This window comes from Oncorhynchus mykiss, chromosome 17 (assembly GCF_013265735.2).
Source record: "Oncorhynchus mykiss isolate Arlee chromosome 17, USDA_OmykA_1.1, whole genome shotgun sequence".
Taxonomy (NCBI): domain Eukaryota; kingdom Metazoa; phylum Chordata; class Actinopteri; order Salmoniformes; family Salmonidae; genus Oncorhynchus; species Oncorhynchus mykiss.
This window is the reverse complement of record NC_048581.1, coordinates 49405293-49432749: the sequence shown is the minus strand read 5'-3', so window position 1 is coordinate 49432749 and position 27457 is coordinate 49405293. Positions and strand designations below refer to the sequence as shown.

At 43.9% G+C, this 27457-nt stretch overlaps 1 protein-coding gene across 3 annotated transcripts; it reads left to right on the top strand.

The window, feature by feature from the left end:
* LOC110494036 (transketolase-like) lies at positions 1-27457 on the top strand. 3 transcript variants are annotated; one of them, XM_021568718.2, is made up of 14 exons: positions 1-330; positions 2569-2686; positions 3005-3118; positions 3409-3512; positions 4753-4944; positions 5252-5370; positions 6156-6352; positions 8250-8414; positions 21409-21565; positions 23208-23338; positions 23512-23595; positions 23945-24038; positions 24580-24702; positions 25987-27457. In XM_021568718.2, the coding sequence occupies exons 1-14, from the start codon at positions 224-226 to the stop codon at positions 26172-26174; spliced, it is 1893 nt and encodes a 630-aa protein (XP_021424393.2). In that variant the 5' UTR covers positions 1-223; the 3' UTR covers positions 26175-27457. The 3 variants fall into 3 exon arrangements, with proteins under 3 accessions (XP_021424393.2, XP_021424394.2, XP_036805931.1); XM_021568719.2 differs by having other exon boundaries at positions 2-330; positions 3415-3512; XM_036950036.1 differs by having other exon boundaries at positions 2-330; positions 3400-3512.

Here is a 27457-nt window from a genome sequence, read left to right as displayed (position 1 = left end):
TTTGACCTCTGTACTCAGACCCGTCCCACACCGCTAGTCCCATCCTCCTCCTCCTGTGTACACGTGCCAGGGATAAATCCTGCCTCTCCCCCTTTCTCCACCTCTTCTCTCTGCCACGCATATACACAAGCAGGGCTCCCTCTGCCAACCCTCACTCACACACAGCCTCTGTGCAGTCTAGTTCACTTTCCTGGTGCTTTTGGTGCTTAGACATTTTGCCTTCATGGAGGACTACCACAAACCCGACCAGCAGACGGTGCAGGCACTCAGGAACATCGCCAACCGCCTCCGAATAAACTGCATCAAGGCTACCACTGCAGCCGGCAGCGGGTAAGACCCTTTAACTCAAACTGACACAGACACACACACACACAAACACATACACCCAGTCGTAAATCTAGGGAAGAGTGTATAAAGACTCCTTCATACACACAGGTGCACATGCACACCCATGTAGAATACAAAATGAAACAGCATGTTTTCTTTTTGTTCTCATGTGAGCTATGGAAAAATGTAACTGAGTTGAAGATGAAATGTAGGGTAACTGGGGTAACTAGCCCCCTGGGGTAGGCTGTAGTCGCTTATTTCCCTTCATAGTTTGTTTGTCTAAGCACGACCATCATCCACATACCACATTTTTTACAAAATGTTGCTTTTTTGTGTCAGCAATGGGACATGGTTCTTAAGGGGGGCTGGTTACCCCATGTTACCGTATGATGCTGTGAGTCACTACACATATGTGATGCAGATCAAAACGATAAAGATTATCCGTAACAATAACATAAAAAGTTTATATTTTCGTCAACATCTGTATGTATTGATTTTTATATCGACATACAGTAGCTTGTAGTTAGGTAATCTGTTTATATAGTTTAATTGTAGAACGCTGTATTCTTGAACAATTTACGGATTATTTTGTTTATTCTATTGAGCAAGATTGATGTATGGCCATTGTGGCTCAACATGAGATTATTTAGTTTTTTTCGATATTAGAAAATGTTCCATTGTGAACAACATGAAAGGATACATTTTGCTGTAGTGTCTGAAATTAACTCCTGTATCTGGGGAAAAGTATAGCGCGTCTTCATTTGTCTGACCGCAGGCAGGTAAGCGATGGAGGAGCCCTCGGAGCTTGCGCGTCAGTTGTTGGCACGAGACAAAGCGCATGGAGATAACCCTGGCTGGGATGTGCGCTCCGCCATCTTCGTTGATTTAGATGGGGGGGAATATTGGTCATTAAATATTATTAATAATTACTCCGCAATTACTCTTAGTGTGAACACCAAATTGATGTTTATTATTAGGCTAGAGTGTAATTATTGTATTAAATAGAGAGCCAATGCACAAACAAGTGCGCACGTTGGGTAATTCTGTAAAGAACATATTTCATTGTGATTTTTGTGAAGAAATCACACGTTTATAGAGCATCTTACTTAAATCGCAGACTGGAAATGGGAGCTAAATGTTACAAAGGTTTCCACTAGATACAAAGTCAACATTTGCTATAGCGTAAAAATGTACATAAAATAAAAGCTTTTTGGTCTTATTTTTAGGTTAGGGTTGGGCATTAGGGTTAAGGTTAGGGTTAGGCATTAGGGTTAAGGTTAGGGTTAGGCATTAGGGTTAGGCATTAGGGTTAGGGTTAGGGTTAGGCATTAGGGTTAAGGTTAGGGTTAGGGTTGGGCATTAGGGTTAAGGTTAGGGTTGGGCATTAGGGTTAAGGTTAGGGTTAGGCATTAGGGTTAAGGTTAGGGTTAGGCATTAGGGTTAAGGTTAGGGTTCAAATCCCATTTTAAGAAGATAAATTGTAGAAATGACCTTGTGGCTTAGGTAACTAGTGACGACCACAAGGTTATAAGCCCGGTGATGAATGTGATTCCAAATGGCGCCCTCTGACTGATTGACTAACTGGCTGTCTGACTCGTGCTATTTCCAAAATGGTCCACATTTCTCCCCAGTCACCCATCAACGTACCCCTTGGATGTTGACATCACTGTAATTGGGAAAAAGAGGGAGCCAATGGGGCATCTCGGTTTGAATATGGCCCCCTCATCAGTATTTTGGATGAACTATTCCACTCTAATTATTATTACCCATGTTTCCCCATGGTGCCATAGAATTCTTTGGCAAGCTCAGATTTTAGACTGTGCCACTTAAAATCCAGTTAGACTGATTGAATTCAGAGTGTTTTTGAGATTGTAAAGTGATACTTCTGTTCTCTGTGTCTCTGTGTGTGTGTGTGTGTGTGTGTGTGAGTCTATGTGTCTGTCTGCTATGTGAACACCTGTCAGTAACATCCCTCTCTGCTCATACACTCTTAGAAAATACATGCTATCTTTAACCTAAAACAGTCCAATAGGAAAACCCTTTGAATAACCCTTTTTGGATCCAGGTAGAACCCTTTTGATTCCAGGTAGAACTATTGGTTCCATGTAGAACTTTTTCCACAGATGGTTCTACATGGAACCCAAAGAGTTCTACCTGGAACCAAACAGGTTTCTCCAATGGCGACAACCAAAGAACCCTTTTTGAATCCTTTTTCCTAAGCGTGTACTCCTTGTCTCCCAGATATCCCACATCATGCTGCAGCGTTGCAGAGATCATGTCTGTTCTGTTCTTCAACACAATGAAGTACCGCGCAGAGGACCCCAAGAACATCAACAATGACCGCTTCGTCCTTTCGAAGGTGAGACTATTGGAATTAAATAGAACACTATTGTCGCGTTCTATTACTGTTGTTGTCAGATCCATGTGGTGAGATCCTCCTGCTCACCTCCACTGTTTTGGTTGGGTAAAGGTCACATAACGGTCAGGATCTGCTTCCGTGAAGTTGTATCATGCATATTGACTTACGTAATACACTTGTGTTACAGCTGGTGTGCGATTGTCATGTGATATGGCAACAGTCATAAGAAGCAATGTATTTTACACTCCCTGGTTGTGAAAGAGTTACGTGGTTATGTCTTGGGTTGTATTAGAGTAACATGGGTTTTCCTCTCCTTAGGGTCATTCTGCACCGGCCCTGTACTCCATGTGGACAGAGACTGGTTTCCTGAAGGAGAGTGAGCTGCTCTCTCTGTGCCAGGTGGAGTCCAACCTGGAGGGACACCCCACACCTGTGAGTGATAACTACTACACATCACCTTTGCTAACCTAAAGGTTAGCGTACACCTCACCTTTAATAGCCTGACAGTTAACCTACGCCTCACCTTTAATAGCCTAGCAGTTAGCACCGTAGCAAAACTGAAAATGGAAATATGTGTTCTTCTTGGACAAGTTCAGGTAGTACCTCACTGAACGTTGATAACTTGTAACCTATAATAATAGCTTAACGTTTTATAACCTACTCAACACATCCTTGCTCTCTGTGGTGATAGTAACAGTCCTGTTCCTGTGTATGTGTTGGAGTTTCAGAAGCAACAGTTTGTGGATGTGGTCACTGGCTCTCTGGGCCAGGGTCTGGGTGTAGCCTGTGGGATGGCCTACACCGGGAAGTACTTTGACAAGTCCAGGTAGGAGTTCACACACATTCACACACAGATTTGTGGTCTTTGCAGGCCTCTGAATTCTAAAGTGTTAAGTATGGACTCAAATGCATAATGAGGTATTTTAGAACTTAGCGCATAGTGATGCATTTTAGAGCTCTTTAGACCACCGTGTGTTATTTTAGAGCTCTTTGGAGCATAGTGAGATATTTTAGAGCTCTTTAGAGCATAGTGAGCTATTTTAGAGTTCTTTAGGGCACTGTGAGGTTTTCTAAGGTCCTCTGGGTGTGTAGTATCTGCATGCTCTGCTCTTCCGATTCTTCTGCTCTAATAACCACAGCCCCTGCGGCCACAACTCAGTTATTTTTACCATCCAGACAGATTCTGTCTCAGAATCCAATTCAGACTTTACATTAGTATTCATCACTCAGTCTATTGTTCAAAATCAGACTCACATTCCTCAGTCTAATTCAGGTTTTGTCTCAGAGTGAGGAATGCGGATCTCTGATATGTGGAATGTGGATATTGCCAGTCCTGAAAATATGCCCTGCCCTGGATAGATTTGTGCTAGAGGAGGAGTTTGTGTGGGTGGTGGTTGAAAATGATGACATAAGCAGATTATCAGGCCATTTGATTAAAATATGAGCATTTGCTTTGTTCAAAGGAGTCTGTGTGGCTAGAAGCCTCAGTCAGCGTAGATGTGAGGGAATGCAGTAAGTGGGATAAAGGGAGAAGTAAAGGTTACCAATTTCCCGTTGTGGGAGAGGGCTTTCACAATTCCCAGGGGGCGTTCAATCCGGTCTGTCACTTCAGGGGAAATGGATGAATTTGACTTGAAAGATTTCATAGAGCACTATTTGGTGTTGGGTAGAATGATAATTTGATTTTACCACTTCTTGAATCTACACTGTTTAAAAAAGGTACTATCTAGAACCTAAAAGGGTCCTTCGGCTGTCCCCACAGGAGAACCCTTTGAAGAACCCTTTTTGGTTCCAGGTAGAACAATTTTCGGTTTCATGTATAACCTTTTCCACAGAGGGTTCTCAATGGAACCCAAAAGGGTTCTACACGAAACCCATAAAAGAGTTCTCCTATAGGGACAGCTGAAAGAACCCTTTTGTAAAAAAACATTCTAAGAGTGTATACACGCGCACATGCGCACACACGGCACACACACACACACACACACACACACACACACACACACACACACACACACACACACACACACCCCTGTCTCACCCACCCATCCCTCTCTCTTGCCAAGCTACCATGTGTTCTGCCTTCTGGGGGATGGGGAGCTGTCTGAGGGGGCAGTGTGGGAAGCCATGTCCTTTGCCTCTTACTACCAGCTGGACAACCTGGTGGCCATCTTGGATATCAACCGCCTGGGCCAGACCGACCCAGCGCCCCTGCAGCACCACGTGGAGAAGTACCAGAAACGCTGCGAGGCCTTTGGGTGAGTGTGTGTGTGTGTGTGTGTGTGTGTGTGTGTGTGTGTGTGTGTGTGTGTGTGTGTGTGTGTGTGTGTGTGTGTGTGAAAGTGGGTTCACGAGTGAGAAGGACAGAGTGAGTAAGAGAGGTAGAGATCCTCTTTGTCAATGTAATGACAGCGAGAGAAAGTCTATGAATGTGTGAAGGCACATGTCAACATTAGTGGGCATATGTGGAATTGTTTGTTCATGAGTGTATGAGAAAGAGAAAGTGTGTGAATGCCTTTTCCATATGTGAAATGGATTTTCTGACGTGAGTGTTGCTGTCTACAGTTGGCATGCCATCATCGTGGATGGGCACAGTGTGGAGGAGCTGTGTAAGGCTCTGAGCCAGGCTCGTCACCAGCCCACTGCCATTATCGCCAAGACCACCAAGGGCAAGGGAATCCCAGGTACTCTCACCCTCGTATGGCTATTGGCTACATCCTATCACTCATACCGGTTAATGGGCTAACCTCTCAGTATGGTGTGTAAAGTATATAAGGTGTTGGGCCATTGATTTTTCCTGACCATGTGACCTGACTCCAGGTCTGGGGGTTTTCCCCGTCAGGAGATCACATCGTCAGGCTAAAACCCCTGGGCCTAAATATCCATTCAAATGTTACTGTGTATCAGTGGTGGAAAAAGTACCCAACTGTCAAACAGTACTTGAGTAAAAGTAAAAATACCTTAATAGAAAATGACTCAAGTCAAAGTAAAAGTCACCCAGTAAAACTCTACTTGAGGAAAAGTCTAAAAGAGTTTGGTTTAAAATATACTTAGATATCAAAGATTAAAGTATAATACATTTTAAATTCCTTATATTTAGCATCCAGATGGCATCATTTTCTTGTATTATTAATTTACGGAAAGCCACAGGCACACTCCAACATTCAGACATCATTTAAGGCAGTAGGGATGACCAGGGATGTTCGGTTGATAAGTGCTTGAATTAGACTATGAGTACTTTGGCTGACAAGGAAAATGTATGGAGTAATTTGTACAATATTGGCTTAAAGAATGTAGTGAAGTAAAAGTAAAAGTAGTCAAAAATATAAATGGTAAAGTAAACTACAGATACCCCCCCCAAAAACGACTTAAGTACTACTTTAAAGTATTTTTACTTAAAGTACTTTACACCACCGCTGTGTATACAGCATGTGTGTATTCTAATATTATGTCTGTCTGCATTTACCAGCTGTGGAAGATAAGATGGGCTGGCATGCCAAGCCCCTGTCCAAGGACATGGCTGAGGGAGTCGTGAAGGATCTGCAGGCGCGCATCATGAACAGCAGCAAGCGCCTGTACCCCACCACGCCCGTAGAGGATGCCCCGCCAGTCAGCCTGCGCAACGTCCGCATGCCCAGCGCACCCGCCTACAAGCAGGGAGAGAAGGTAACATACAGTGCCTTGCGAAAGTATTCGGCCCCCTTGAACTTTGCGACCTTTTGCCACATTTCAGGCTTCAAACATAAAGATATAAAACTGTATTTTTGTGAAGAATCAACAACAAGTGGGACACAATCATGAAGTGGAACGACATTTATTGGATATTTCAAACTTTTTTAACAAATCAGAAACTGAAAAATTGGGCGTGCAAAATTATTCAGCCCCTTTACTTTCAGTGCAGCAAACTCTCTCCAGAAGTTCAGTGAGGATCTCTGAATGATCCAATGTTGACCTAAATGACTAATGATGATAAATACAATCCACCTGTGTGTAATCAAGTCTCCATATAAATGCACCTGCACTGTGATAGTCTCAGAGGTCCGTTAAAAGCGCAGAGAGCATCATGAAGAACAAGGAACACACCAGGCAGGTCCGAGATACTGTTGTGAAGAAGTTTAAAGCCGGATTTGGATACAAAAAGATTTCCCAAGCTTTAAACATCCCAAGGAGCACTGTGCAAGCGATAATATTGAAATGGAAGGAGTATCAGACCACTGCAAATCTACCAAGACCTGGCCGTCCCTCTAAACTTTCAGCTCATACAAGGAGAAGACTGATCAGAGATGCAGCCAAGAGGCCCATGATCACTCTGGATGAACTGCAGAGATCTACAGCTGAGGTGGGAGACTCTGTCCATAGGACAACAATCAGTCGTATATTGCACAAATCTGGCCTTTATGGAAGAGTGGCAAGAAGAAAGCCATTTCTTAAAGATATCCATAAAAAGTGTAGTTTAAAGTTTGCCACAAGCTACCTGGGAGACACACCAAACATGTGGAAGAAGATGCTCTGGTCAGATGAAACCAAAATTGAACTTTTTGGCAACAAAGCAAAACGTTATGTTTGGCGTAAAAGCAACACAGCTCATCACCCTGAACACACCATCCCCACTGTCAAACATGGTGGTGGCAGCATCATGGTTTGGGCCTGCTTTTCTTCAGCAGGGACAGGGAAGATGGTTAAAATTGATGGGAAGATGGATGGAGCCAAATACAGGACCATTCTGGAAGAAAACCTGATGGAGTCTGCAAAAGACCTGAGACTGGGACGGAGATTTGTCTTCCAACAAGACAATGATCCAAAACATAAAGCAAAATCTACAATGGAATGGTTCAAAAATAAACATATCCAGGTGTTAGAATGGCCAAGTCAAAATCCAGACCTGAATCCAATCGAGAATCTGTGGAAAGAAGTGAAAACTGCTGTTCACAAATGCTCTCCATCCAACCTCACTGAGCTCGAGCTGTTTTGCAAGGAGGAATGGGAAAAAATTTCAGTCTCTCGATGTGCAAAACTGATAGAGACATACCCCAAGCGACTTACAGCTGTAATCGCAGCAAAAGGTGGCGCTACAAAGTATTAACTTAAGGGGGCTGAATAATTTTGCACGCCCAATTTTTCAGTTTTTGATTTGTTAAAAAAGTTTGAAATATCCAATAAATGTCGTTCCACTTCATGATTGTGTCCCACTTGTTGTTGATTCTTCACAAAAATACAGTTTTATATCTTTATGTTTGAAGCCTGAAATGTGGCAAAAGGTCGCAAAGTTCAAGGGGGCCGAATACTTTCGCAAGGCACTGTACAGTACATGCATCTCACCATATACTGTACATATGTGGTTGTACAAATTATCCCAGGAATATGGACTCCACTGGGGCTCACCCTATAGTCGCAAACATTATATCAAAATAGAAGCAGTCACTCACACCTTAGATTGACTACTGTCAGAGAGAAGGTGGTATAATGATACATGAACAAACAGGCAGAAAAATTTACTTATTAATGACTGACTGGTTGATTTGAATCGTTGATTTGTTGATTGACTGGTTGTATTTCTCAACAGATTTCCACCAGGAAGGCCTATGGCATGGCCCTGGCTAAGTTGGGCCGTTATAATGAGCGCGTGGTGGTCCTGGATGGAGACACCAACAACTTAACTTACTCAGAGATCTTCAAGAACGAACACCCCAACCGCTTTGTGGAGTGCTACATTGCGCAGCAGAACATGGTATGAAATTAACCCTAACCCTTACTCAGACCCTAACCCTATTGAGTTTTTCTTGATTTTCTCTTTATCACATACAGTACCAGTCAAAAGTTTGGACACACCTAATCATTCAAGGGTTTTTCTTGATTTTTACTATTTTCTACATTGTATAATAATACTGAAGACATCAAAACTATTAAATAACACATATGGAATCATGTAGTAATCAAAAAAGTGTTAAACAAATCAAAATCAATTTTATATTTGAGATTCTTCAAAGTAGCCACCCTTTGCCTTGATGACAGCTTTGCACATTCCTGGCATTCTCTAAACCAGCTTCACCTGGAATGCTTTTCCAATAATCTTGAAGGAGTTCTCACATATGCTGAGCACTTGTTGGCTGCTTTTCCTTCACTCTGCGGTCCAACTAATCCCAAACCATCTCAATTGGGTTGAGGTCGGGTGATTGTGGAGGCCAGGTCATCTGATGCAGCCCTCCATAACTCTCCTTCTTGGTCAAATAGCCCTCACACAGCCTGGATGTGTGTTGGGTCATTGTCATGTTGACAAACAAATGATAGTCCCACAAAGCGCCAATCAGATGGGATGGCTTATCGCTGCAGAATGCTGTGGTAACCATGCTGGTTAAGTGTGCCTTGAATTCGAAACAAATCACTGACAGTGTCACCAGCAAAGCACCCCCACACCATCACACCTCCTCCTCCATGCTTCATGGTGGGAACCACACTTGCGGAGATCAACCGTTCACCTACTCTGCGTCTCACAAAGACACGGCAGTCGAAACCAAAAATCTCAAATTTGGACTCATCAGACCAAAGGACATATTTCTACCAGTCGAATGTCCATTGCTCGTGTTTCTTGGCCCAAGTCTCTTCTTCTTATTTGTGCATAAATTTGACCACAAAGGCCTGATTCACGCTGATGTTGAGATGTGTCTGTTACTTGAACTCTGTGAAGCATTTCTTTGGGCTGCAATTTCTGAGGCTGGTAACTCTACTGAACTTATCCTCTGCAGCAGAGGTAACTCTGGGTATTCCTTTCCTGTTGTGGTCCTCATGAGAGCCAGTTACTTGAAGTAACTTTCAAAGCTCTTTACAGTTTCCGGATTGACTGACCTTCATGTCTTAAAGTAATGATAGACTGCTGTTTCTATTTGCTTATTTGAGCTGTTTTTGCCATAATATGGTCTTGGTCATTAGAAGGAAAGGAAAGAAATTAGACAAATTAACTTTTAACAAAGCACACCTGTTAATTGAAATGCATTCCAGGTGACTACCTCATGAAGCTGGTTGAGAGAATGCCAAGAGTGTACAAAGCTGTCATCAAGGCAAAGTGTGGTTACTTTGAAGAATCTCAAATATAAGATATATTTTGATTTGTTTAACACTTTTTTGGTCACTACATGATTCCATATGTGTTATTTCATAGTTTGGATGTCTTCACTATTATTCTACAATGTAGAAAATAGTAAAAACCCCGGAATGAGTAGGTGTGTCCAAACTTTTGACTGGTACTCTGCACTCTATGAGCCAATTATGACCATTCTATAAACCCAGACAACACTCTTTCTAAATAAACCAAGCTTTTAAAAGCCAACCTGTTTTTAAATTACTTCTAAATTATACTTTTTGTTTAAAAAAAATCTATTCAGCATTGTTAAAACATTGCACCAGCATTTCGTGGCTCAGCTTAGCTGTTCTCTCTCCTCTGCCTCTGTCTCTCTCGCTGATGCTCAACCGAATGCCCTGTCCCTAGACCTGGGTTCAAATACTATTTGAAATCTTTAAGATACTCTGAGCATTTTTCCTCTAGCCTGTTTGAAGTGCCAAATGGTGGGGCTTTACAGTTTCTGGACGAATCTGATGGCCCATTAAGCCAGACAAGCTCAATCAAGCACAGATAAAGTATTTGAAATGATCTCAAATAGTATTTGAACCCTTGCTCTGCCTGTCACTAATTTTGCTGATGCTGATTCGCTATAACAAAATGCCTCTTTACTTCTGTTCAGACCACTGACTCGTTGAGCGAATTCCCCCTCTCTCAGGTCTGATTAGCTGAATAAAAACTTCTCTCTCTCTCAGTGTTACAGAGGTTGGCCTGATGAATAATGGATGTTGGTCCATCCATAATGTAACGCTGGAGAGAGAGACATGACCCACTTACAATACACCATGCCAAGCATCCTCTCTCCTACATTCTCCCTCCTCCAATGCCTCACCATGCTTCCTCCATCCACCATGCTTCCTCCCTCCGCACAGCTGACTGGTTTGTCGTCTTGAGGATTTGAACCAGTGACCTTTCAGTTACAGGCCCAGCACTCTAACTGCTAGGCTACCTACCCTCTATTCCTATCCTCTCATTGCAATCGGACTTTAGATTAACATTTTGGGAGAGTTGTCATTCAGGCTTGGCTGTATTACTGTACTGCTGCTGTTTGGCTGGTTCCTCCTGCAGCAGCAGCCTGGCAGCCTGTTCAGGTCAGGGCTGTGTTTGATGAACAGCCGTTATGACAGTTATGCTTATCTGAGAAGTGAAATATGAATCAGTGTGAGGAGGGTGGGTGTGGCCGACTGACTGACTAATTGGCTGCCTGGTTGACTGGCTAACTCAATGACTAACTTTTTAAATGATTTTTATTTTATTTAACTAGGCAAGTCAGTTAAAAACAAATTCTTATTTACAATGACGGCCTAGGAACAGTGGGTTAACTGCCTTTTTCAGGGGCAGAACGACAGATTTTTACCTTGTCAGCTCAGGGATTTAATCTAGCAACCTTTCGGTTACTGGCCCAACGCTCCAACCACTAGGCTACCTGCTGCCCCAGACTGACTGACTGAATGGATGGCTGACAGACTGCCTAGCTGACTTACTGACTGCCCCACTGCCTGGCTGACTAGCTGGCTTGCTGGCTGATAATACCATTGTTATAAAGAAGATTGTGCAGAATAAAGTTAGAATGGCAGGTTCAAATGAGACAGACAGATTGTCTAATGGGGAATCGTTAATATTGATAAGAGAATAATGAGAGAATCAGAGGTACTGCTGTTCATGTTATGACTTATTTATGACTGCATTATGTATGGCATGGTTGAATACTCGTTTCAGATTTGCATTCTAGAGCGTGCATTATTTCCCTTTATAAACTGGATGGTTCCAGCTCTGAGTGTTGATTGGCTGACAGCCGTGGGATATATCAGACCATATACCACGGGTATGACAAAACATGTATTTTTACTGCTCTAATTACGTTGGTAACCAGTTTATAATAGCGATAAGGCACCTCGGGGGTTTGTGGCATATGGCCAATATACCACGGCTAAGGGCTGTATGCAGGCACTCTGCGTTGCGCCTTGCTTAAGAACAGCCCTTAGCCATGGTATGTTGGCCATATACCACATCCCCCTCAGGCCTTATTGCTTAAATAATGCACGGTATATCAGCAAGGTAGAATTCAATAGCTATAGTTATTTCTTACATGTTCTACGTTTGAGCTGCTTTTGAAAGAAAAAGTCGAATTGAAAACATTATTGGCATTGTTGAATTTGATTCTCATAATAGCAAGCTAGGACTGATGGTTTGGTTCGTTAAACTAGCAAGTCTGTTTGTTTGGTTACCAAGGCAACTGCTGTAGCTATCTAGTAAACTTGCTAGCTACTTCAGTGGATGTTGAACACATTTCTACAGCAAATGTTTTAAATTATAGCCATGGCATAGAATAAAAGGGATAATCAACTCGGGCTCTATGCGTTTCATGGAAGATAATGCAACTCTGTGAAGGTCATTTCCACTCCGCTAGCACGTTGCGGAACACACCTTCCACGTCGCTCATTGTTTTCCATAGAAGGCATTGTCCCTCGTTGATTATCAGTTACTCATGTCATCATTGGAGTCATGCGTCTTTGAATACGGCATTAAAGGGGCAATCTGCTGTTCAAACAATCACATAGAGAGAAAGAGACAGAGACACACAAAGAAAGAGAATAATGATCATGTCAATGGCAAGAGCGCTAACCTCTTTGTCCAGGTTAGATGTGGGGCAGAAGGAAATTGGATAATAGTACTTCTATCTGGTACTGTTATGGAATAGGAACGAGTCCAATGGCAACTCAGAGGTTTAGACAGCCACTGTGAAGAGAAGAGCAGGGGGATCGGGGAGGGCTTTTGAGATATGAAACAGGAAATGACAACTTGTGAGAGAGAAGCACGCCGCTGATTCCTCCCATATGGTACCATAAACTCGTGTGCTTTTGGACTGACTGACTTCTCACTGACTTTTACATAGCGTAGGTCCTGGGTTTCTGGGAGGCTTGACCCCCTCATTTTGATTGTGATTCGCTCAGCAGTCATTGTCCCCGTGGAGACCATCACGTGCCGCACTTTATTAACAAGTGAAAACACTACTCATTTACCAAACAGATTGTCCTGTATTTCAATCAAACGTCCCATTTGTTTGATGACAATTGACATTTCAACCTGCCTCTTTTGCAGTCACATGGCACTTTTCACAAGGTATACAGTGCCTTTAGAAAGCCTACGTACCCATGGTCCACGTTGTGTTGTGTTAAAGCCTGATGTTAAAATGGATTAAACATAGATATTTTTGTAACTTGCCTAAACACACAGCCCATAATGTCAATGTTGAATTGTGTTTTTCAAAATGTTTACTAATGAATGAAACATGAAAGGCTGAAATGTCTTGAGTTCATAAGTATTCAAGCACTTTGTTATGGAAAGTCAAAATAGTTCAGGAGTAAAAATGTGCGTACCAAGTCACATGTTAAGTTGCATGGACTCACTCTGTGTGCAATAATAGTGTTAACATGATTTTTGAATACCTACCTCATCCCTGTACCTCACACATACAATTATCTGTAAGGTCCCTCAGTCAAACGGTGAATTTCAAACACAGATTCAACCACACATACAGTGCCTTGCGAAAGTATTCGCTCCCCTTGAACTTTGCGACCTTTTGCCACATTTCAGGCTTCAAACATAAAGATATAAAACTGTAACTGGAACTACATTTATTGGATATTTCAAACTTTTTTAACAAATCAAAAACTGAAAAATTGGGCGTGCAAAATTATTCAGCCCCTTTACTTTCAGTGCAGCAAACTCTCTCCAGAAGTTCAATGAGGATCTCTGAATGATCCAATGTTGACCTAAATGATAAATACAATCCACCTGTGTGTAATCAAGTCTCCGTATAAATGCACCTGCACTGTGATAGTCTTAGAGGTCCGTTAAAAGCGCAGAGAGCATCATGAAGAACAAGGAACACACCAGGCAGGTCCGAGATACTGTTGTGAAGAAGTTTAAAGCCGGATTTGGATACAAAAAGATTTCCCAAGCTTTAAACATTCCAAGGAGCACTGTGCAAGCGATAATATTGAAATGGAAGGAGTATCAGACCACTGCAAATCTACCAAGACCTGGCCGTCCCTCTAAACTTTCAGCTCATACAAGGAGAAGACTGATCAGAGATGCAGCCAAGAGGCCCATGATCACTCTGGATGAACTGCAGAGATCTACAGCTGAGGTGGGAGACTCTGTCCATAGGACAACAATCAGTCGTATATTGCACAAATCTGGCCTTTATGGAAGAGTGGCAAGAAGAAAGCCATTTCTTAAAGATATCCATAAAAATTGTTGTTTAAAGTTTGCCACAAGCCACCTGCGAGACACACCAAACATGTGGAAGAAGGTGCTCTGGTCAGATGAAACCAAAATTGAACTTTTTGGCAACAATGCAAGACGTTATTTTTGGCGTAAAAGCAACACAGCTCATCACCCTGAACACACCATCCCCAATGTCAAACATGGTGGTGGCAGCATCATGGTTTGGGCCTGCTTTTCTTCAGCAGGGACAGGGAAGATGGTTAAAATTGATGGGAAGATGGATGGAGCCAAATACAGGACCATTCTGGAAGAAAACCTGATGGAGTCTGCAAAAGACCTGAGACTGGGACGGAGATTTGTCTTCCAACAAGACAATGATCCAAAACATAAAGCAAAATCTACAATGGAATGGTTCAAAAATCAACATATCCAGGTGTTAGAATGGCCAAGTCAAAGTCCAGACCTGAATCCAATCGAGAATCTGTGGAAAGAACTGAAAACTGCTGTTCACAAATGCTCTCCATCCAACCTCACTGAGCTTGAGCTGTTTTGCAAGGAGGAATGGGAAAAAATGTCAGTCTCTCGATGTGCAAAACTGATAGAGACATACCCCAAGCGACTTACAGCTGTAATCGCAGCAAAAGGTGGCGCTACAAAGTATTAACTTAAGGGGGCTGAATAATTTTGCACGCCCAATTTTTCAGTTTTTGATTTGTTAAAAAAGTTTGAAATATCCAATAAATGTCGTTCCACTTCATGATTGTGTCCCACTTGTTGTTGATTCTTCACAAAAAAATACAGTTTTATATCTTTATGTTTGAAGCCTGAAATGTGGCAAAAGGTCGCAAAGTTCAAGGGGGCCGAATACTTTCGCAAGGCACTGTACCAAGAGGGTTTTCAAATGCCTCATGAAGGAGAGAACCTATTGGTAGAAAAAAACTAAAAACAGACGTTGAAAATCACTTTGAGCATTGTGAAGCTGTTAGTTATCTCTACCATGTAACCACGCCAGCCCAGGACCTCCACATCCGGCTTCTTCACCTGCGGGGTCGTCTGAGACCAGCCACCCAGACAGCTGGTGAAACTGAGGAGTATTTCTGTCTGTAATAAAGCCCTTTTGTGGCGAAAAACCTACTCTGATTGGCTGAGCCTGGCTCCCCAGTGGGTGGGCCTATGCCATATTTCTGTTCAGTGTATATACAGTACCAGTCAAAAGTTTGGACACACCTACTCATTCAAGGGTTTTTCTTTATTTTTTACTATGTTCTACATTGTAGAATAATAGTGAAGACATCAAAACTATGAAATAACACATATGGAATCATAAAGTAACTAAAAATGTGTTAAACAAAAACAACATTTGTTTTATTTTTGAGTAGCCACCCTTTGCCTTTGACAGCTTTGCACACTCTTGGCATTCTCTCAACCAGCTTCATGAGGTAGTCACATGGAATGCATTTCAATTAACAAATGTGCTTGTTAAAAGTTCATTTGTGGAATTTATTTCCTTCTTAATGCGTTTGAGCCAATCAGTTGTCTTGTGACAAGGTAGAGGTGGTATACAGAAGATAGCCTTATTTGGTAAAAGACCAAGTCCACATTATGGCAAGAACAGCTCAAATAAGCCAAGAGAAATGACAGTCCATCGCTACTTTAAGACATGAAGGTCAATCATTGCGGAAAATGTCAAATGCAGTCGCAAAACACATCAAGCATTCTGATGAAACTGGCTCTCATGAGGACCGACATAAGAAAGGAAGACGTAGAGTTATATCTGTTGCAGAGGATAAGTTCATTACAGTTACCAACATCAGAAATTGCAGCCCAAATAAATGCACACAGAATTCAAGTTTATTTACTAGACAAGTCAGTTAAGAGCAAATTCTTATTTACAATGACGGCTTTGGAACAGTGGGTTAACTGCCTTGTTCAGGGGCAGAACAACAGATTTTTACCTTGTCAACTCAGGGATTAGATCTAGCAACTTTTCGGTTACTGGCCCAACGTTCTAACCACTAGTCTACCTGTCGCCCGTAACAGCAACATCTCAACATAAACTGTTCAGATGAGACTGTGAATCAGTCCATCATTGTAGAATTGCTGCAAAGAAACCACTACTAAAGGACACCAATAAGAAGAGGATGCTTGCTTGGGCAAAGAAACATGAGCAATGGACATTAGACGGGTGGAAATCTGTCCTGTCTGATGAGTCCAAATTGGAGATTTATGGTTCCAACCACCGTGTCTTTGTGAGATGCAAAGTAGGTGAACGGATGATCTCTGCAAGTGTGGTTACCACCGTGAAGCATGGAGGAGGCATGATGGTGTGGTGGTGCCTTGCTGGTGACACTGTCTGTGATTTAGTTAGAATTCAAGGCACACTTAAACATGGCTACCACAGCATTGTGCAGCGATACGCCATCCCATCTGATTTGCGCTTAGTGGGACTATCATTTGTTTTTCAACAGGACAATGACCCAAAACACACCTCCAGGTTGTGGAAGTGCTATTTGACCAAGAAGGATAGTTATGGAGGGCTGCATCAGATGACCTGGCCTCCACAATCACCCGACAACCCAATTGAAATGGTTTGGGATTAGTTGGACCGCAGAGTGAAGGAAAAGCAGCCAACAAGTGCTCAGCATATGTGGGAACTCCTTCAAGATTGATGGAGGTGCCGATGTGCGGTCTCCCAAAACACGGGGGGTTGATATCCGAGGACACACTGAAAAAGAGTGAGATGGAGTGAGGAATGCACCAGGGAGTTCTGTGCTTATTCGGCCCCGGCTAGATAGCGACTTCACTAGTGTGGTTGGTGGGTGCAGTGTTGGCTAAGGTACTTCCCTATTTCCTGATTCAGGCGTTCTGTATGCCCATTGGTTTGGGGATGGTATCCGGAGGATAGGCTGACGGAGACCCCCAGTAGGTCGCAGAAGGCTCACCACACCCTGGAGATGAACTGGCATCCCCGATCTGAAACGATGTCTTCCGGGATCCCACACAGACGAAACACTTGTTGGAACATGCACTCAGCTATTTCCATGGCATTAGGTAGATGCGGAAGGGGGATGAGTCGGCACATCTTGGAGAACCGGTCCACTACAACAAAAATAGTAGTGAAGCCCGAAGAGTCTGGCAGATCAGTGAGGAAATCCATGGTGATGTGGCAACATGGTCTGTGTGGTGTAGGTAAATACTCGAGCTCAACGGTAGGTAGTTGGCGAGGGCTCTTTGCCCATGCACAGACGGGACAGGAAAGAATGTAATCTCGGACGTCTGCTGTTAGAGATGACCACCAGAACCTGCGTGTCAGTAGCTCTGTGGTCCAGGTGATCCCGGGATGGCCAGAACTCAGTAAGGTATGCCACCACTGCATTAGTTGGGGTCTGACGGACGCCAGAATGTAGGTCTTGCCTGCAGGGGTGTCGGGAGGAGCTGGGTCGTGGCGTAGGGCATCTCTGACAGCTGATTGGATTTCCCAGTGTATGGGTCCCATGACACAAGACGGAGGCAGAATTGGCTTGGGTTAGAGGAAGGGGAGTCAAATAGATGGGATAAGGAATCAGCCTTTTCTTGCCAGGCAGATAGTTGATGGTGAAGTTGAAGCATGTGAAGAAGAGTGCCCAGCGAGCCTGTCTGGGGTTGAGCCTCGTAGCACTTCTCAAGTACTCCAAATTGCGGTGGTCGGTAGGTGTCCCTACCCGCTGAGAGAGATCTGCTCCCACGCCGACTTTGGATGCATCAACCTCCAGAAGAAAAGGTAGGATTTGGCTGCCTAAGGATGGGTGCAGAGGTGTTTCAAGGTCTCAAATGCAGGGCGGTGTCGGTCCATTGGAGGATATGTTTTTTTTGACAGGTGAGAGCTGAGAGAGGAGCGTTTGTGTTGCTGCAGTTTCGGATGAACCGGCGGTAGTAGTTGGAAAGTCCTAGGAAACGTTGTAGTTCCTTTACGATGGTAGGTTTGGGACAGTTAAGCACGGTCGTGACTTTGTCTTCATCCATGTTGACCCCTCCTGGTGTCAACACGAAACCTAGGAAGGTTACCGTAGTAACGTGAATGGTGCTCTTCTCAGCCTTGACATAAAGATGGTGGTCCTGTAGCCGTTGGAGGACCTGTTGCACATGTTGTACGTGTTCTGCAATGGAATGAGAGTAGATCAAGATATCATCATCGTACATGATGGGGAACTGGTTGATCATGTCCTGGAAAACTTCATTCATGAAGGACTGGAAGACTGCAGGAGCATTGGTGAGACCGTAGGGCATAATCAGGTATTCGTAGTGACCCTTAGCGGTGATGAATGCCGTCTTCCACTCATCCCCACTTTGGATACGGACCAGGTTGTAAGCACTACGTAGGTCCAGTTTAGAGTAGATGGTAGCCTGTCCAACTTGTTCTAGTGCGGCTGGAATCAGAGGGAAGCGATTCTTGATGGTAAGGTCATTGAGGGGTCGGTAATCTATGACTACTATTCTTTTTCACAAAGAAGAAACTGTATGCAGCCGGAGACGTGGATGGACCAATGAATCCCATGTTGAGGGCCTCTTCTATATAGGTGTCCATAGCCTCGTTCTCTGGGATGGACAGGGGATAGATCTGACCCTTAAGAGGCTATGCCCCAGGAAGGAGGTTGATCATGCAGTCCTCTGGGTGATGAGGGGGGCAGAATGGATGCCTTTGTCTTGCTGTCTGGAACTGGGCATATACAGGTGGGATGTGGGCTGGAATGGCAGACTCTGATTCTTCTATAGAGGTGTCTCAACAGGGTAGATTGAAGCAGTACTCAAAACAGGCGGGAGACCATGAGAGCAGTTCCCCCCACCAGGAGATGGCAGGGTCATGAAGGCTTAGCCAGCGGTGACCGAGGATGAGGGATTCTTTAGGCAAAGATAATACCATTAACTGAATGACCTCAGAGTGAAGGAGGCCAATGTGAAGGGTGATACTGTCGGTCATTTGAGTCACAAGACCTGTTCCGAGAGGTTGTCCGACCAGCGCATTAATCCTAAAGGGAGTATTAACAGGGATTAGTTTGAGTCTTAACTGTTGTGCCAATTGTTCTTCAATGAAATTACCTGCGGCCCCTGAGTCCACTAGTCCCTCCGTAAACTGAGTGATCCCATTACCAGAATGATGTGCCGGGATACCAAACTGCCTTTTGGCAATTTTCAAAAACGTAGAGGTGCTTACCCGGGTGGAAGTGGAGGAGTTGTGGTTGTGGGGGGGGGGGGTTTGTGGTTACTCTCTTTACAATAGAGGCACAGGTTTTCACATAACCTCCAATGTCTCTCGGCAGGCGTGAGAGGGTTGCGGCTGAGTTGCATAGGTTCGGGGCTATTAGACCGTGGTGGAAAAGAGAAGGGCGTGGAAAACTCATAGGCCATAGGCGACTGTATAGGTCTGTGGTCCACCAGTAGGTTGCCAATGGATATGGACATCCGGATGTATTGGTTTAGGTCAGTTAAATCTCTGCTGGTCAGTTCGGTCAGTAACTCCCGATTTATTCCCCTCCGGTAGACTGTAAGGAGCGCTGGTTTACTCCATCCTCTGTTGGCAGCCATGGTGCAAAACTCAAGGGCATACTCAGTGGTGGAGCGACAGCCCTGTCGCAGCTCACATAACAGGTCCCCGGTGTGACAACCTGAAACGGAATGGTCTAACACCTCCCTGAAGAGGGCGTGGAAACGTAATTCAGAGTACAAATCAGAACTTTGAGCGGACCACAGGGCTGTGACTCAATCCAGAGCTTTGCCTGTGAGTAGAGAGATGACGAAGTCCACCCTGTCTTTGTCAGAGGTGAAGTCAGCGGGTTGATGGTCTATGTACAGGTTACATTGCATGTAAAATCCTTGTACAGTACCAGCCGTCATAATTATTAGGCACGGATATGGGGGCGGTGAACAAGAGGAGGTTGTGGTTCCTCATATCAGTGAAGCAGGAATGGACTGGCGAAGGAGGTCGCAGAGTTCATTGATTCGTTCCTCCTGTCGGGCTAGACGTAGCTGCAGCTCTGCTGAATCCATCTGTCGTTTTTGGTGCGGTATTCTATAATGAACACAATGGGAGACGGAGAGCTGGTTTCAAGCGCAGAGCGCAGCTGGTGTTTATTGTTAAAGGACCACAGGAGGAGGCAGGTAGCTGGGTCCAGGGGCAGGCAGAAATTCATACACAGGGGGTTCAAAAAGACAACAGTACAGGCAGAGAAAAGGCAAGTAACTTTGTCCAGGACATCAGACAATAGGTTGATAACAGGAAATCTGACAGGCTAAAGTACAGGCAGGGAATAGGCAAAAGGCGTCGTTAGTGAGGCAGGCAAAAACTATCATACAAGGGAGGATAAAGTACGGGAAACACAGAGCTCAGACTAGACGTGTGTAACAAAACAAATTATTCCTCACAATTATGGTGTGGAAAGAACTGAACTAAATAGTGTGTGATAATGACATACAGGTGTGTGATCAGAATTCAGGTGATTGGGATCTGGAGAGTGATCTGCGTTCAGGGGATCTATGTGTTTGAGAGTGTGAGCTGGAAAGTGGGCTGGAAAGTGAGCTGAGTTCAGGGGATCTACGTGTTTGAGAGTGTGAGTTGGAAGCAGACGTTACAGTGCAAAGCTGTCATCAAGGCAAAGGGTGGCTACTTTGAAGAATCTCTCATATAAAATCTATTTTGATTTGTTTCACACTTTTTTGGTTACTATATGTGTTATTTAATAGTTTTGATGTCTTCAGTATTGTAATACAATGTAGAAAAAAATAATAAAAAAATAAAGAAAAACCCTTGAATGATTAGGTGTATATATTGTTTTTCTCACAAACCTAGTGCACTGGCCCTTTAATAGTCCTGTATTAGCAGACCAATATAGTTGTCTGTAGCGCGGACAAAAAATAAGTCATAGATATAGAATAAATAGTGTTCTATGTGATTCTGGGTTCCACTCACCTTCGGCTGAAGCTAATTTATCTACAGTAGACTACAATGCTATGTCTCTGCAGTTGCAGGACCACCATAGAGATGAACTACATGTTCCTGTGGGGATAGATAGGGACTAGATTTACTGCCGAGCTCCGGATGAGGCTCATTCAGGGAAGAAGAGGAGGATGGTCTTCCTGAATCTATGTCTGCATCTCAAATGCCACCCTATTCCCTACATAGTGCGCACAATAACAACTGCACCTTCTAAGAAATAGGGTGCCATTTGGGACGCAAACCTTGTAAATGTATTGACAGTTACTTGGAAGATGAAATATTGTTCTGCCATCAGCTTCATGAAAATAATGTCCATCCATTATTCTCAGTAACTAATCTCCCTAAAGTCACCAGCCGCCACTGTTATAGTGTGATGTAACTCCTCTCTTCTCCTTTTCCCTCTAGGTGAGTGTTGCCACTGGCTGCGCTGCCCGTGAGAGGAATGTTGTGTACGCCAGCACCCTGGCCTCCTTCTTCACCCGGGCCTACGACCAGCTCCGCATGGCTGCCATCTCAGAGAGCAACATCAACTTGTGTGGCTCCCACTGTGGCCTGTCCATTGGTGAGTCTGTCTGACCCTCCCCCAAACAAACCCCGGGCACACTCCCAAATTCTCACTCCACTCCACGCCACTCCCACAACCACCCACCATCACCCCCATACACTGCAACCTGTCACCAAAGATGGTGGATAAATTAAGATAGTTCACTCAAGCCGTTTACCATTGAAAAAATATATTATGTTCCTGGCTGCTTAACTGGGTGTGTCTCACATAAACAGCAATGCAATAGCAGCTGGGTCTGGTTTAATTGACTTTCATTGAACCTGAAAAAAACCAGCAAGTGGGATGTCTCGCTTCCTCTTCCATCTCTGTCACCTCAACGAATGTTCCCTATTAACTGCCTGTGTGCGTGGTCATGCACCTCCTCCAGGACTGCCAGAAATGCCAGGTTGACGCAAGAGATTGAACTTCACTGAGTTCACCCCGTTAGTTTTCACTTTATAGATCAATGTTTTTTTCTGTGATTGAATCAACATTATACCAGACCCTTTTCAATGCAACAAACCAAAACAAATCTAACTTTGCAAGATTTGGTCTGTGATTTTGTTGTAGGGAGAGCAAGAGCGCAAAGGAGAATTATATTGGCAGTCAGGTAAAAAGCTTATGTCTTAATAAAAAGGAGCAATGTTGTATTTTGAGACAGGCTTGAATATGCAAATAAGCCAATATGCAGAGGGATAGCCTACATTGTCTAATTCTCTGTATAGTAATAATAATACATTTTATTTTGTAAAGTGGTTTCTTGTATCATACAACACAATAAAATGCCATTTACAGTCCCCTATTTGGCCCATGGTGTTACAGACCAAGTAAAAAATCATGAATGTCAAGCCCTTCATAATGTAAAAACGTTTTTCAACGTCTCATGCAATGTAGGCCTGCATTGAACACCACACATAGGCTATATCACAGAAATCAAAAGCTATTTCCATGTGAAAATGTTATAGGATTTCCCTCATTGGTTTTGTTGGTAGGCTTGCATTATGCTGAAATAGCCACAATAGCCTAATGGCTACTGTCTAAAACTGTAAATTTGCTCTGTGCCACCAAAAATTGAGGGAACATTAGTCACACAACCCCACTCTTTATCCAGTGACTCTACCCCCTCTTTCACTCTCTTCAATCTTTCTATTGGCTCCTCAAGTCAAAGCACCCTCAAATGGTACTGCATTCCCAACGTGACTGTCCATCTCGTGCGGTTGATCCAAGTTCCTCTCTTTCTTTTTCCCCACTTCTGTGTTTTCCTCCTCACCTCCTTCACCCCCTGAGGTCCCCTAACCTCCCTCTCCCCCCCTGACCCCTGACCCTGTCTGTCCTGGATGCTGTCACCTTCACCAGGGGACCTGATGTCCCTCTCCTCTGTTAGTCCCTCAGGTACACTGCATGCCACTCTCTCTACGTCCGTCTGTCCTACTGTCTGTATTCTTGTCTGTCTGCCTGTCTTATACACCTGCATGTCAGTCCACCTAGCCTTTAGCTTTATATTGGGTTGAAATCATATTTGAAATATTTTGCTTGAGCCTGCCTGGAGTCTTGGCTGGATGTGATTTGCACCAGGAAATCTCAATAAAGAGCAACACATAGTATTTTCTTTCTACGTTACAACATTTTGGAAGGAAATTAATCTATTTGAGTGTTCCAGGAGAGGACGGGCCGTCTCAGATGGGTCTAGAGGACTTGGCCATGTTTAGAGCCATCCCCATGGCAACCATCTTCTACCCCAGCGATGGTGTGTCTATTGAGAAGGCAGTGGAGCTGGCCGCCAGCACAAAGGTACTCATAATCCCTCCCACCAAAATGCTATTGGTTCTTATCCCCTCACACCAAATGTTATTGGCCCTCCAACATTGACGCATCTCCCTATGCCCCTGCCCCAACACCAGAAGATATGCTTTGTGTTCAAACCCTCAAATGTATGACCATAGTATTCCATTCTCTTTTCTAAGGGCGTTTGCTACATCAGAACCAGCCACCCCGACAACCCGATCATCTACAGCAGCAACGAGGACTTCCATGTTGGACAGGCTAAGGTGAACTCTTTTCTATATTACATTAACCACACAGGCTATCACAGCCTTGGATAAACCACTTAAGTTTCCTCCTACTTCCGGACATGAGCTGATTAGTTAGATGATTAGTTTAATCAGTTCTACAGCATCCATATTATGAACTCCCTCACTGAGGAAGTATTGTCTGACAACTGAAAGAGTTCCTATTATGGATGCCGTACAAGTGGTTGAATGGCTTCAAATTAACACAGAGAGGGTTGTCTTTGAGTGGAATATAAACAATGAATCTCTCATCCAATAGTCTAGCTTTATGAGATGCTTTATGAGATGTGCTGAAACCTTGTTGTTAACTCATCCCTGTCCATCTCAGGTGGTGTACCAGAGCGCGGAGGACAAGGTGACCGTGATCGGAGCAGGGATCACCCTACATGAGGCCATGGCTGCAGCTGAGATGCTCAAGAAAGGTACAGTACAACTACAGCCAGACTTGAAGAAAGACTTGGAACCCAGAACCGAACTGTATAGGGATTTGATGATTCCTGGCTGTGGCCATTCTCTCTTTTCTGCATGCTCTAATATTGGCTACATGCGTAAATGAATTTGCTATTGAATCCAATCCATTCATTAGTTTTGGCGCACAACTCTATATCCTATAAGTGTTGGCCTTTCTCAATGATATGTTCAAGCTTATCCTGTTAAAGTTATATCCCTCTCTATATCTGAACCTCATTGTTTGAAGGTTTTAATGCCATTCTCTGTATAGTTGCTTGAATCTTGTTCTCGTTTCTCTACTGAAACACACTACTTTGGGTTTCACAATTACGGCAACTTTCCCAAAATTCCCAGGTTTTCCATAAATTCTGGATGGAGTATTCTAGATTTTCTCCTTATTCCCTTCTGATTCCAGGAATATTCTAAACAGGATTTCTGGAAAACCTTCGGAGTTTCCAATCCTATACACTACTGTTGATAAACACTATGTTTCCCACCTCGTTGTTTTCCCAGAGAGGATCTTCATCAGGGTGATCGACCCGTTCACCATCAAACCCCTGGACTCCAAGACCATCATTGAGCACACGCGCCAGACCAGGGGCCGGATCCTCACCGTGGAGGACCACTACTATGAAGGTATGCTTTTCGCAACCAGAGTTCCGACCTTAGGTAGAAGTTAGAGAAGGAGATAGACACAGAGGGGTTAGACAGGAAAATTATAAAGATGGGGCTCAAACCCGTTGCCAGAAGTATGCTTGGTCAGGAGCCTTTCTGCTACACCAGAATCTGGCACTCAAGAATAATTGTATGTCATTTAGCCGTATATATTGCAACCTGGCAACCTGTCATTTTTCTGCATTGTTTATTTATACAGACTGTATCCTCTCATTGGCTCAGAGGTGATGCGGTGGCATGTTCTCATTAGCTTGAGAGGCATAGCGGGTTTTGAGCTGTCATAGTGGGCGTGGGCAAGACATATTCTGTTCTGGTGCATTTTGTTTGCTGAGGAGGACTGTCTGTGTGTGTGTGTGTGTGTGTGTGTGTGTGTCTGTGTGTGTGTGTGTGTGTGTGTGTGTGTGTGTGTCTGTGTGTGCATGCGTGCGTGAGTGTGTGAAGGCCAGGGAGGCAGTGCTGTCAGATTTCCTTAGTGGAGCGTGTGCCGATGGGGCTTCTGTGACCTAGATCAAAGATGTGTAGCAGTAGCAACCCCCTCTCTGCCCCCTAAGGGGGGAGAGACTGCACTCTTAGAAAAAATGGTTCCAAAAGGGTTATTCAGCTGTCCCCCTACGAGAAGCCTTTTTTGTTCCATGTAGAACCATTTTAGTCCCAGGTAGAACCCTTTTCAGTTCCATGTAGAACCCTTTCCCACAGAGGGTTCTACATGGAACCAAAAATGATTATACCTGGGATCAAAAAGGGTTCTACCTGAAACCAAAAATAGTTATGCAAAGTGTTCTCCTATGGGTGCCACCAAAGAACCCATTTAGGTTCAAGATAGCACCTTTTTTCTAAGTGTCGGGATAGCAGTAGAGAAAAGAGAGACTGAAAGAATGAGAGGGTGAGAATATGGTGGGGAAAGATGGCGAGTGAGTGTACGCGCGCATGGCGACAGATATAGACCAATGGCTTCATCTTCAAGATCTCAAGACCAATGAGTGGCCTCCGCTAGACATCTCCAGGCACAGTTCTAGGATCAGTTTATCATCTGTAATCAAAAAGCTTTACTAATAGAGGGGGGAAAACGCTGTTTGAGCTCAATGTCATTCTAAATTACTCCCGGGGAGTGTATCAGAGCTGGGGGAAGGATTGCTGTCATTTCAAATTGACTTAATGAAATTGGATTGACCCCAATCCTTTTGCAGAGATGCTTCCTTAGCCTTCTCACTCTCATGTATTTCATTTAATGTTGCTGTTCCTCAGGTGGCCTGGGGGAGGCAGTATGCTCAGCGGTGGTGAATGAGCAGGGCTTCACCCTGCAGCGTCTGGCGGTGGCCCACGTCCCGCGCAGTGGCAAGCCCAACGAGCTGCTCAAGATCTACGGCATCGACCGCGAAGCCATTTGCCAGGCCGTCAGGAAGATGCTCAGTGGCTCCGCCAACGCCAAGTAGCTCTACCCCTTCCTGCATAAGCTACGCCCCACCCAGCCCAGCCCCCATTCTACCACCCCTGAGAAAAATAGAGACATTGTTCCATGTCACCACCCACGCCTGGTAAACCCACCCCCTCACTGTGAAAGCCCTGTCCCCTATGTGTTTACTAAAGTAACGTGAGTTCGTGCTGTATGTACATTTTGTAGTAACAGTCACACATTTCACTTTTTTTTCTCTCACACACATGCATACAATAAACACACAACCCTACTCCCACTTCCTGGTAATTATGGGTAATCCCAGGGTCAAGGGGTCAACTTCAGAAATTAAAGTGAGAGGTCGTCAAACTCGGCTGGCAGGTGTAGACATTCTGCAAACCATACAATGCAATAAAGACTATACATGTTGTGACTCTATGAAGGCACCTTTATTTGATGCTCATGTGTTTTTAAACTCTTCCCAGTTGATATGTTCAACCAAAAAACAACCAGCAGCTGTTTGAATACTTTTATATTGTTCTGATGATGTAACTCTAAAGACAGGGTGGGGCAGCTGGTAGTGAAATGTAAGTGTCGTCTCCATGACAACCGTCTCTGGGAAAATGTCATGTTTGTAAAACGTAGTCCAAGAAGGAAAAAAAAAGAAACAAAAGATGATGAAATGAAAATGTATGTGGGCTACAAATATCAGTACAGTGACAAATCCATACAGTTTGATCCATATGTCTCTCTATACCACAACCCAAACACATTACTGGACAGCTTGTGTTAGCACACATGTTGGTTTTAAACTTCCTTTTATCTCTACAACTCAGGTGTAGACTAGATAAACACATGGGGTCAGATAACTGCCAAAATGTTGTGCGTAAAAAGCTTTTGGAACATATTTAACTCCATATTAACACCTTTTACCTGCATGAGCAAACCAACAGTGTGTTAAAACGAGCTGTCTGAACATACCAATAATGTTTCTATGAGCAAATAATGTCCACTATAGCAAACAGTTGGACCTGGAGGTGAGGAAGAGGGACACAGGGCCAGCTAGGGCTTAGAGCAGGGTTGGGGTTAATTCCATTTCAATTCAATTCAGTCATATCAGTATGTAAATTGAAATGTAATTTACCCCAGCCCTGGCTTAGAGACTGTCTCTGTGCTTGTGGTCATGGTGATGTTGGGAGCATGCAGTTACATCTGAACTGTGAAGCTAAAACAAACACCTCATTTGTTACTTGAACTTTTGTACGTACCTTATACTTTCATCTATTAAAGCCCTCTGCATTTGAGTTTGAGAGTTCACTACTA